Source organism: Delphinapterus leucas, chromosome 8, assembly GCF_059928025.1.
Source record: "Delphinapterus leucas isolate spDelLeu-1000000601 "Yukka" chromosome 8, BTC_Dleu_Yukka2, whole genome shotgun sequence".
Classification (NCBI taxonomy): Eukaryota; Metazoa; Chordata; class Mammalia; order Artiodactyla; family Monodontidae; genus Delphinapterus; species Delphinapterus leucas.
The window spans coordinates 30,809,056-30,822,040 of record NC_143136.1 but is presented as its reverse complement, the minus strand read 5'-3'; the positions used below and the strand labels follow the sequence as shown (position 1 = coordinate 30,822,040).

The 12,985-nt window shown below is 37.1% G+C and overlaps 1 protein-coding gene across 1 annotated transcript in view; it reads left to right on the top strand.

Annotated features, from left to right (window-relative positions):
* PARD3B (par-3 family cell polarity regulator beta) overlaps positions 1-12,985 on the top strand; it is a 1,040,415-nt gene that overhangs the window by 788,110 nt on the left and 239,320 nt on the right. Inside the window, exon 19 of the mRNA XM_022567488.3 lies at positions 9,163-9,273. Coding sequence (XP_022423196.1) covers positions 9,163-9,273 — 111 coding nt within the window. The remainder of the gene's footprint in view (positions 1-9,162; positions 9,274-12,985) is intronic.

Below are 12,985 nucleotides of genomic sequence, written 5' to 3'. Positions count from 1 at the left end.
TTAGTGTAGATGAATTCCAGAGAAATCGTGCCCTATTTCTCTTAACTTCTGAAGACGGAGCAGTAGCATCCTGGATTCCCTTTAAAGTGGTCCTTTGCATAATCACTGTGCCAAACAAATAAAAAAAACAACCAAACAAACAAAAAAAACAAAAACAAAAGCCAAACCAAACAAACACAAAGGGCACAGTCATTTCTTAATACTCTTGTCCTTTTGTTCTTCTTTCCACATAATGAGTTAGGCACCATCATCTGTTCTTTCTGATAATGGACTTTATACGGAGTACACGTATGTTAATTTGTGCCATTGGAATAAGTTGTATTTGACATTTTATTAAAGACTCTAAATGAGACCTGTTTCCACAGAGCTTTTAGTTAGCCCTCCCTGGGTTTCTTTTCATTGACATGAGTCAGTGTTTCCCCTCCCAGGCAGCTTGCTGAAATGCTCCCACCTGCCAGTGAATGGACGGCAGAGATGTTTCCCGTGGGGGAAGATTTCCTTCTGCAGGATGAGACTGTGGTCAGTCTGGAGTAAGCCGTGACAGGTTGACCTCGGGAAGGCCACGGGGGCTGGGGAACTGCCTGCAGTTGGTAGAAAAAAAGTTTGGGCACAAAGTGTGACTTGGTCTCAGAACACTCTTTCCTTTACTAGTTTTTGGGTTTCTGGGGCAAAGGAGATAGAGAAAAGGAAGGAAGGAAGATAAAGGGGATGCTCTGGGCATCCAGATGAGAAGAAATTATCTGGCTGCTGGCCGAAGTCTGAATTCCCCATGTGGTCTCTTCGGATCAGTATTAGGGTTTTATGCAGGTCATCGGTTGCACTCAAGCAGCCTTCAGAGACACTTAAAGATCCACTTAAAAGTAATAAAAATAAAAAGGAAGAAGCCACATATTCTGCTGCTTTGAAATAAGTAAACATTTAATGAAAAGAAATACCTTTCTAACTATTAAGAAAACATAAAAATGCAAAAAGATCTATTTCTTTAATGCTCCCGTTAAATATATTTCCCAGAAATCAGAAGCATTTAAGTCTGAATCACCATGGCTCTTGCCTACAATGTCTTAAAGCCAGTGAGCGCGTAGCGCGTATGAAAGCAATTATTCAAAGTTCACTGTGCTCCTGAAGAGTATTTCGTCTTCTGGAAAGCAGAGGGATGGAATAACTTAAAACCCAGTGTAGTAGTGACAGTTAATAAGCTTTTTATGGTCCCTGTGTGGATCTGAAAATCATACCTTATTAGTATCTTTATCTTTCTCACTCACTCATTCACGCTTGTTTTCATTTAAGTTTAATTTCTGGCCTCTTTTTCATATTTTTTTCCTTTTTTTCTAACCAAGTGCTGCTTTAATAATCTCAGAGTCGAGTTTTCACTTACTACAAAAATGTTCAGCAAAAGTAACTGTCCAGTGGTTCTTAACTGGTTCTTACAAGTCCGTCTTCCAGAGGCCCTTTTTGCTTGTTTGTTTATTTTTAGGAAGATGGGTTATTGGTGATGTGCATTTTGCTTTACTTTCTGGACCTTCTAGAATTATTTTTAATGTATCTGGTGTTTTCAAATCCATTGTGTTTCCTAGCTCCTCCGTCTGGGAAAGCAAATTAGTTCAAGGATTCCCAGCAGCTGAACTGAGCCAGAGAGCTGCGTAAGACTCTACCCAGCAGATGTTTTATCCACTTAGGCAGAAATCCTAGAATGCTACAGGACCTCCCTGCTTTTCAATCCTAAAAACAAACATCAACACATCTGAGATCTGAAGATTCCTTGCTTTGGAGTGAAGAGGAGTCATGATCACCAATTTAGGAATCACATCCTGGGAATGAGGAAAGTAGCTATTTAAGGGGAGGGGGTGGGAAGGTTGACCTCAAAGGAAGTAGTAGATAAAGATATCAGTGGGGTTACACATGTTTGTTGTTTTCATATAGCTTGTCTTCATCTTGGAAACATATAAACACACCCAAAATAAGTGTCTAAACAGTATGCCAGAAATTAAAATTTTACTTGGAAATCTTATTTTTAGGGTTTCAACTCCTTGATCCAGTTAGAGTTAACAAGAAAGATTTTTAAAACTGAGTTTTCCTTCAGTTACTGAAACATGAAACCACTCAGTTTCTACTTGCGAACACCTCCTATGAAGCAAGTCCCTACCTCCTTTTGCAAGCCATGAGGTGGACCTACAGAGTTTAAAATACAACCCTCTGTTGGGGAAAGCATACTGAGTTTTAGAGCATTCCACCTCCCTCCTGAAAAGTCACAGGCATTAACCATGGCAATAATGCATACTGTGGAAGGCTAAAAATAAGATAAGAATATTTTTTCTTTCTTCATCAAGATTGATTTACAACAAACAGAAATCTGTACATTCTTCTATCAATGTTAACATAAAAGTAGGCAACGCCCTTAGGTACCAAAAAAAGGGAGGGGGGAGGGGAAGAAACTCTCTAATTGGTCAATTTTCACTGGATTTTTATCAGATTCATTAACTCTTAGGTATGAAGGGAACCATCTGAGGTAAACAAGTAAAGACATTTGTGACATACATTTTAGAAGCAATAGCTGAAGTGCACAAAACCATATGAGATTGCGATACACTGAAGTTAATTACGTCAGCATGTGCATATGCTAATTCAGAACCCAATTTGGAATATATCAGACAGCAGAAACCTTTTATGGGTGAATTTCAGAATAAACTATGGAAACATAGTCAAAGGTCTATGAATTTCTCTGCCCCCATATTTTGCTTGAGCTCTTTCAGGCTGTATAATTTATACAATGATAAGACAATATCATGTGTAGTTTAAAAGTGAACTAGTAACAGGAAGAATAAACCATTATCCAAGTCCAGAAAATATTATGACTGTGAGGTTTGTGCATTTTCACATCTGACTTCATTCCATAGATTTCTGTGTTTAATATTATTAAGTGGGTCTTGTCGCCTTTTCCAAATGCATCAATGACACCCAAAGATATTTCCTAATTGTAGAAGGAGAAATACATTATGTTTCAAACTTTCAGCTCTCCTTGGATTCGTAGCTCACCACTAATTTGGAATAAGAGTGTCTGAACTTCTCCTTGCCTGACTTTTTTAGTCCCCCTAAGCCATTGCTTTCATACAGTCTGTGCTAAGAGGAAGAGTAATTGCTAATAATTACATAAACTGCCCAATGGGATCAAGGAGGAAAACTGTAGACAGATACTACTTAGCAGAATTAAGAAGTGAATTAAATGAGAGACTAGATGTGGAAAAAGCTAGAGATAGAGCTACATATTTTCAATTTGAATTGTGTGTCAGGGTGCCTGGGAATCTGGGAAGGATTTGAAAGTCATCATTACCTAGAAAGTTCAAGGAAAGAAATAGAAACAAGAAAATATTTGCTGAGAAATTAGGGAATAAATACTAAGAATTATATTAATATCTTTCTTGTATAGAAAACAATAGGATGCTAGAGCCCTGTTTAATTAATTGGATTAAAGAGTTAGAGATCTTCCTAGCAATTGATGTTATTAATGGTTAAATTCCATGTGCCTAACCCGTATGATATGTAGTGGCTGCTCAGTAAATGACGGAATGAATGAATCAATGTACCGTTATTAAATTCTGCTTCCCCAGATAGCTGTTTAGGGCTTCCCTACATAGGCAAAATAGGAACACGGGCGAGGCCTGTTTCTGGTATTTTTCTGTAACCCTTTCTGAGGTTCTTTTCCACCTTGGATATTCTATTTACTTTGATTTCTTCATTTATAATGAGATTACCAAGAAATCTCATTTTATGGATAGGAATCATTTCTCTTATACATGAGGCATCATATTAACTGATACATTAATTACCCAGGAACTCCTCCACTTCCCCTTTATCAGTTCTACAAACAAATTAGTTTCCTCTCCTAGCTGTTTTATCCTTGTTCTCCCTTTTCCATCTGGATTTCCCGAAGGCACACTAAAATAACCGTGCATAGAAGTGAACTTTTGATGCCTCTGCATTGACCCATCACATCCAAATCACTGTCTTCTCTTCTCAGCAGCCACGGATCACCCAAGCCGCCATCACCTTTCACCCACACTCCTATAGCCCTCCCCAGCCAGTTTCCTGCTTTTATGTGCTACATTTTTACTTCAGCAACCAGGATGGTCCTATGAAGTATACATCACATTGTATCACTTCTGCTTAAAATGACTTGGTTTCTCCACTACCAAGTCTTTAAATCTACCAGTTTCCTTACTAGCTTCTCTGTTCCTTGAATCACTAAGAAATGACCTGTTGTTATTCTTAGACTAAACTTTAAGTATCTCTCAGATCTATACTCCATGGACCTTACCCTTCTTTCCATCTGAATCCTGTGCAAGGATCCCCTCTGCTCTCCTCGCTTCAGACACTGGCCTTCCTTCACTGCTTGGGATTCACCAGTCACCAGGCACTTCATGCCCTCTGCATGTCCTCTTTCCTTCACCCACAAGGCTTATCTTCCATCTTTGCATGTCTGGAATCTCTCACCCTTATCCTCTCAGTTTAAATGTCATTTTCTTCATTAAAGACTCCCCAACCAATCAATTTCCTGTTATCATCTCTCCTGACTCCCTACATAGCACTTTTCACAACTTACAATCACATAGTCACACTTGATTGGTGACTATCTCTGTTAGAATGTAACTTTTATGAAGATAGGTTCTGGTTTTGTATCCCAATACAATATCAACCTACATCCAGTGCTTATGGCAATGCCTGACACAGAATAGATGCCTAATAAATATTCTTTAAAACAAATGCATGAATGAAAGAAGAAAGAAGAAAGCAAGCAAGCAAGCTAGTCTTCCATGAAGCTGTTTCATATAACGTCTCTGTAAAAAGGAACAGGGAGGAGATAAGGGGATATATGTATACGTATAGCTGATTCACTTTGTTATACAGCAGCAACTGACACACCATAAAACAATTATAGTCCTATAAAGATGTTAAAAAATAAATAAATAAATAAAAATAAAGTGTTTTGGTAAAAAAAAAAAGGAACAGGAACAGGTGTTTTAAGCAAACTTATAATTCATGAAAATCCAAATTTACATAAAGTGTATGTTGAAAGGTGATTTTTCCACTTTACAGAAAGGTCCATCATAAGATTCTTTAAACAGGCTTTCCAGGTACATGGAAAGTACGACTTCATTGATTAAAACCATATGTTTGCACAGAATTCTTCAGGAAAATATCTTTTATATAAAGCAAGGTTGACCTATAAGCAATTTCCTTAAGGCATCTAGCCCAGAATGGCCAACTCTCAAATTTCCTAGGTAATAGATAATGGGAGGCCTGGAATGCAGTGGATATTTGAAACCCTAGAATGCAAAGCAGTAATTTCAGCCATTTAAGTCTGCATGACTTTTCTCACAAAAATAGCTAATGGGGGGAGGAATCAATGTATTTGAATCTCCCCAGCTCCTCTCTCTGTATGTCAGTGAAGGTAAGAATGGCTGTGAAATGACCCCCAAAGAGGCTGCCATGAAAGAAGAACACAGGCTTGTAAAATTCACTAGACTGATGCTTTTCTCCCAACTCCCCCCACCACCACTACCACCACTGATAATTAAGTTGTCTCATTGCAAAACTGGAAAAAGAATTCAGTGTTTTAATAAATAAAAGGCAATTAACTTCTCTGAGTTTCAATTTCCTCATCTTAACAACGTGGGAGCCCTTTTGAAGATTATTGTCTTATAATTCTATTCTTGAACCTACCCAAACTTTACAAAATAAGGTAATTGGTGGCTGCTCTCTGTCTAATGAAATAAATTTCACAGCTATTTCTGCCCTTCTTACTGGAAACTTTAATAAATGATCATTAACTTTAAATCAAGACATAATATTTATAGAATTGGTTGAATGGACTATTATTGATGGTTCCTGCTTAGAAGAAAATGCTTGGCAGAATTTACTTACAACTAACCTTTTCTTTATCAAACATATCCCACTCTAATGGAAGAATAGTAAGCTATTCTCAAACTGCAGTACAAGTGAAATATTTTAACTGCAGGAAGGAAAAAACAATACGTTGGTTGTGGTCATAAAGATCAAGGTCGACTAGGGTATAGGTTAGTTTTACCCTTCAAAAATCAGACTGCTTTCATTCAGAAAATCTAAAACCTCCAAATTTATAAGAAAATATTTGAGACATGGAGAAAAAACAAGCCTAAAATCTGTAGAGATCATGGCAACAATTTTGCCTTCATCTGCTTCCTGAGGCATTATTTTACCCTCACTCCCCACAATTCTGATTTTTCTTTGTTTCAGTATTATTATATTTAGTGACATTTTGAGGGAAAATTATTTTTCTAAGTGGTGTACTGAAGTATTCTCACATAAAGGAATTTATAGTAATAATGTTGATCCCTAAGACTCTTCTGCGTGGGTCTGAAAAGCTAAAGAATGTATTCATGGAAACACATTATTTAGATATCTCCTGCTTTGTAGGTTAAAGCGAGATCTTGAATATATTAACAAATCTGAATTATTTGAAAGTTAGTGTTCTCATATTTTGTCTGTATTTCTCTCTCTTTCCTATTTACTTCTATGAATGGGATCAGTTCATTTCTTCAGTGAGAAAAAGGAGTAGATTCAGAAAAGGAGGCAGGAAAAAGGAAGAAAACAAACAAACAAAAAGAAAGGCTGGGGATGATGGAGTTAAAGCTGATGGTTGATCAACTGAGATCGCCAAACTAGACCGGATACAGCAAAAGGACTGAAGTAGGTGCAGAGGCAGGTGGAGAGATGGCAATGGGGAGAGAGGAAGTTCATGAAAGAGACTTTGCTAGTTGAAATTATAATGGAAAAATATGCAGAAGAGTCAAGGCTGGGAGAGGCTTCTTAGGAAAGCAAGATGCACTCTGTACTAGGCTAACACCAAGACTATGGGTGTTGCAGTGCCATCTTCCATGTGTGATACTCAGAGCTGCCACTTGGCCAATAATCTCCACTTTGGGTTGAAATGCAATCCAGAAAGAGACAAATATGTACCCATTTTTATGAAATTCTGATGAAGACAGGAATTTCTTACAAGTTTATAATTCAGGTCCTCGTGTGAGGAGATTCTGAGTCACTGTGTGTTGGGAGGCTAGGGGAGAGGGATGGGAGCAGGGGAAGGGGGCAGTCAACAGCACATGTGTAATTTGAAAAAGGTCCTCAGGTTGGATAGATGGAAGGATGGATGGATACATAGATACATACAAAGAATCATAGATAGAATGAGTAAGCTAAAGGTATAAACACACACACACACTTAGTTAAATTTGTAGCTATCTAATAAGAAACAAGGGACACATGGGATTTCCTTAGATTTAAGAAGAGTCTTTACCTTAACTGAAGACTATGCATGATTGAGTGACTTTTATCCCTGGTTATCAGCAGAGCATCAGTCATTTTATTTTTTCATTTATGTTAATACCAAGACTATGGGAGATTGCTTCCAAAGAAAATATCTATTGGTAAAAATGCCTATCATTTAAGAATATGTTCTACCAATAATTAATTGCTGCTTTTTTTTTTTCATTTCTAATGTGCAGTTTCATTTTCCCAAAAGTGCTAAGGAAACACAATGTTCTTTTAAAGTATCATAATTGCAGGGAACCCTAGTGTACTATTGTTTGGAATGCAAATTGGTGCAGCCACTGTGGAAAACAATGTGGAGGTTCCTCAAAAAATTAAAACTAGAACTATCATATAATCCAGCAATCCCACTTTTAGGTGTATATCCCAAGGAGTTGAAATTAGGATCTCGCAGAGATATCTGTACTTCTAAGTTCATTGCAACATTATTCATGATAGCCAAGATATGGAAACAATCTAAGTGTCCATCAAGATGAGTGGATAAAGAAGATGTGGTATATGTATATAATGGAATATTATTCAGCCATGACAAAGAAGGAAATTGTGCCATTTGTGACAACTTGGATGAATCTTGAAGGCATTATGCTAAGTGAAATAAGTCAGACAGAAACAAATAACTGTACGATGTCACTTATATGTGGAATCTAAAAAAGACAAACTCAGAAATAAGTAAAGTGGTGGTTATCAGGGGTTGGGAGGTAGGAAATGGGAAATGTTGGTCAAAGGGTACAGACTTCCAGGTATAATATTAATAAGTTTGGGAATCTAATGTACAGCATGATGGTTATAGCTAATAACACTGTATCATGCACTTGAATGTTGCTTAGAGTTGATCTTAAATGTTCTCACCACAAAAAAGAAATGGTAACTTCATGACAGGATGGAGGTGGTAGCTAATACTATGGTGGTGATTCTTTTCCAATTTATAAATGTATCAAATCAATACATTCTACACCTTAAATTTACACAGTGTTCATGTGCCAATTATATCTCATTAAAGCTGGAGGAAAAAAATAAAATCACCACTGTGCCCAGTTAACCACACTTATGCCAAGCACCGAGGAGGGCTCTTAGCACGCTGACCTTGGGCTGATTTGGGAAGCCTGCAGCTACGTGGGAGAGTGAATGTGGCCTGAAGGAAAATGTGCAGTGTAGGAGGTGACCCACGTTCTAATCCCAGTCCTGCTCTGAACTTGTTGGGTGGTCTTGGTCAAGACCCAGGGGCTCTCAGAGCTTTTGATTCTTCATTTTAAGATATGAATATTGAACTAGGTGTTCAGTAAAGTCCCTTGCAGCACTCTCACTATGTAATCCCATGAGTTTAATCTTCAATGTCAATGCCACCTGGAGCTCTGGAGGCCTATTTAGGAGGTCGGTCAGTGTTTAGCTATATGGGAACAACAACCTTTCAGTTCTTTAATCTCTACTGAATTAATGGTTCGAAATTTTTAGTCTTTAATCACATGATTTTGTGCAGACTGCACAGTCAATAGAAGGAAGGAAGGAAGGAAGAGAGGAAAAGGAGGGGACTTCAGTAACTGTATTATTTTTCTGATCTCAGCATCTTATTTTAATTCCATTTTATGTGAAATGATCTTGTGTTGTTTAGAATAAAGAATTACATTTTATGTGAAATGATCTTGTACTGCTTAAAATAAAGAATTTTAATTCCATTTTACGTGAAATGATCTTGTATTGCTTAGAATAAAGAATTTAATGAATTCATCTCATAAATATCTTCAACTAACCACGAAAAGAGCGTAATTATCATTAACAATCATCTTCTCCATGTTTCACTAGATTTGGAAAGAAGAAAGATGATAAGGGTGGAAAGGCTGAGCAGAAAGGTCCTCTGAAGCATGGTGGCCTGAGAGAAGAGGAGCTGGAAAAAATGAAAGAAGAACGTGAGAGGTGAGTAGAAATGCTGGGCCTCTTATTTTATTTTCATGCGTGGTCTGTGTTAACTTGACTGTATCATCAGTCAACTGGAGAAATCTTATTTTAAGAAGCATAAAGGTTGACTGATATAAAAGGAGAGATACCTGATATAAATGGAATCTGCTTTTTAGGGAATTTTTATTATATTTTGAGAAGAAATTAACTTCATGTTTTTATTATTATCGGTACTTATAATTCCATGATGTGCTGCCCCCAGTTTTGACTATATCGATGCATATGTTCCCTATGGTTTAAATAAGGAGTTTTTTGTTTTCTGGGGTTTTTTTAAATAAAAAGGTCATCTGGATATTGATGTTTAGGGCTATCAAATTTCCATAGTCTGTTCCTAATTTTTGTCAAGCTGTTGTATACCTTCTTAATTTTATTCTGCTAAGCCCATTTGGGTACTGTAATTTGAGAAGTACATGCCCTTCATTTTTAGAAAGCCAGTGCCTTTTATTAGGCCATCAGCAAGTTGCAAAGTGTGTTGCCCATCTGTTAAAGAGCCGGTTTCATTTACTGAAATAATGACAGTTTGCAAGGGCTGAATTCTTCTATTTGAGGAGCTTATGTTCCATTAGGACAAGAGGTCCTTCACATATCTTTGATGTTAACTCTGGCATTTATCCCAAGTAGATGTATAAATGTCTGATTTTGAAACATGTAAGTGAATATTCATATTTCTCCTGACAGTTCTTTGCCTTCACAACCAAATGAAGCCTGGAGAAAGACTGAGATTATTACATAATTTTAAGTATTTGATGCTGACTTGATCATGTATGAAGTCAGATTTGTGCAAATTTTTCCTTATCAGTAATAATAGTTCTTGTCGTTTTTAAAAAGTCAGTTCTTGAACTTATTTTAATATTCTAGCATGTGTACTAGGAAAATCATACTTCTTATTCATTGCGTTTTCTGGCACAGAGCAGGCTAAGAGTATCTAACTGTTAAGCTTTGACCCCTATCTTGTGATCTATTCCCATTGAGAAGGCTGACTTTATCAATAGCAAGAAAAAAACCCTATTTAGTCCTTTCTTGTTTTTGAGAGGTTGATAAGCTCAGTTCCAGGGTCAGTGGAGCAGAAAAAAAGAAATCAAGTGCTTTCCATTGTTGTTGACTATTCACCTGTCAGAGTTGCCCCAAAGAGAAGAAAGATGAATTCTCCATCGTAGCCCAAGATTCAGTAATCCTGTAATGTAAAATGTAATTCAGGCTAAGATTTTAACGCATCTATTGGCAAAGACATCTGTGCGGTGAGACCATGCCATAGGTCTCTACTGCTCCCCTAACTTCACTTTCTGAGGTACCACATTCTTGCCTCATCTTCAGGAAACTGAGCTATTTGCTAGAATGCAGACTTCACATTTTTTGCAGCTCAACACTTGCTTGGGGTTGGGGGGTTTCCTGTTAGTAGCTAGGGAACTCTGTGCCAGCTAGAAAATTGATAACTCATAAAATAAGGTGGGTTGTCTTTAAGCAAGAGTTCATTTCCTTTCTGGTTTTGCCTTTAGGAAGCAGGTGCCCGAGGAGTTTTGTTCTTAAAAGCAGAACTGTAAACTCACCTCACCTGGTTATATGGGCTTCAGGACCAATTTTCTTAAAATATGTTTGGTCAAAATATTGAAAGAACTATACTATTAGCCTCCACTTAGGCCACTTCCTGCACATGAACACATAAAACACATCTGATATGGGTTTCCTAGAGACAACATTGTCTCAATCATGTACAAGGGGAAAGAGTGGGAGAAGTTGATGTTATGGTTGGGTGGTATAGAATTAATGGCCAAGGATATTTCAACAGCTCAGGGACTGAAGACCATAGAGGGTGGAGTGAAGGCTGAACATTTGACATTGCTCCCAACCCTGCAGTCCCATTTCTTGGCTCTCTATCATCCACTGGAAACAATTCACAACTCTTAAAGAACTCAGCAAATGTATCACTCTTCGTGGCCTGGCCACAGGAAGAAAAAAAATAGAATAAAATAGGAAATAGTGTATACAAGTTCACAAAGTTGTCTTTTGTTCTAATACATTTAGAATTTGTTACCTAAAGATGATTCAAGCCATCCGGTTGCTTACTTGCTTCATCCTAGTTGTCATAGATATAATAGTTTTTCATGAACATATTCCTTTTTCAAAGAGTTTAAAGCACTTATATATAATATATACTGTATATCACTGAAGGCAGCCTGCACCAGTTTATGAAAGATGATTATTAAGCTTTCAAGAATTCTGTGAGCTGGTTGCTAAACCGTTGGTAGCTTGAAATTGGTCATGGTGGGAGAATTTACACCACAGAAACTGGCAGATGATGGTAAATTGGGTTTGTTTTTTTCAAAGAGCCAGTTCACTGACACACCGCTGAGGGTCCGTTACCAATTCTATTTAGTGTATAACCAGGAAGAGGTTATCAAAAATAGAGGCAAAAAAACCATACTCATCCAAATCAAAACCCATGACTTCTTATAGATAGCTGTGTTTCTCAATATGGCCCATGGGCCACCTGCATCAGAATCAATGACTTGGGGAGCTGGTTAAAAAGTGAAAATTCCTGAGTCCCACACCAGACTTGCAGAATCAGAATCTTGGAAGTTAGAGTTCAGGAATCTGTGCTTAATAGTTACACCCAAAGTGACTCTTCAGCAGTCTGAGAATCACTGAGTTTGAGGGACAAGATTTAGCTGGAACATTAGATTAAACTCTTCTCATTCTATGAAAAATGATGTACAGATTTTTTTCCCAGGAGGATTGAATAACCCAGTATAAAAACATCGCCATCTTTCTTATATGCCCTCTCTGAAGCATCCTACCTTACTTGCACACTTTTTACAAACAAAAGAGGAACGCTTGCCAATGCTCACTCACTAAGGGAATATGGATCTTTCCCCACCCCATCCCCTCATGTGCACAAAACTTACAAAGATGATAAGTTTATTAAGAAATTTTTGGAAACATAAAAAGTGTAAAGAAGATTATTAAAATCATGCATAATTCTACCATAATTCCATAACCACTATTAATATTTTTATGATATTTTTACTATATTTTTTTTGTTTGAAAACTTGGTATTCATACTGCATATACTTACTGTTTTCACAGAATTCCCATTATATTGTGAGCATTTCCCCACGTCATTAATGTTTTGAAATTATGTCATTTTGGTGACTAATATTCTGTGAGATCAATATATCATAATTCATTTATCTTCTGTTGTCTTCATATGTATAGTCTATTTCCATTTTTCACTGTTCCAAATAATACCTTGATGAGCATCCAAATACAAAAGTCCTTATAATTACCTCTTAAATCATATAATTCGAATGTCAATTCCTTGTAACTGTTTTACTCGAGGGTTAATCTAACCTCAACTCTAAATTTTAGGGTTATATCATTCCCCTCATTATTTTTCTTATGATTTCCATATCTTGTTTTAATTTGCCTATGTCTCTAACTCCAGATAGGGAATTGTTTTGGTGATATAAATGAATATTTTATTCATAGCTATAGCTATGGAAAGGCCAAAAAAGCCACAACCGGTGGATTGAGTTATTAGATTAGATTGGAGGAATGCAGAGTCTAGAACAGAGATTCTTAGTTCTTCGGGGGGTGGGGGGAGGCACGGAGGATGGAAATTTGCTCCCCAAGGAACATTTAGCTATATCTGGAGACATTTTTGTTTGTCAGA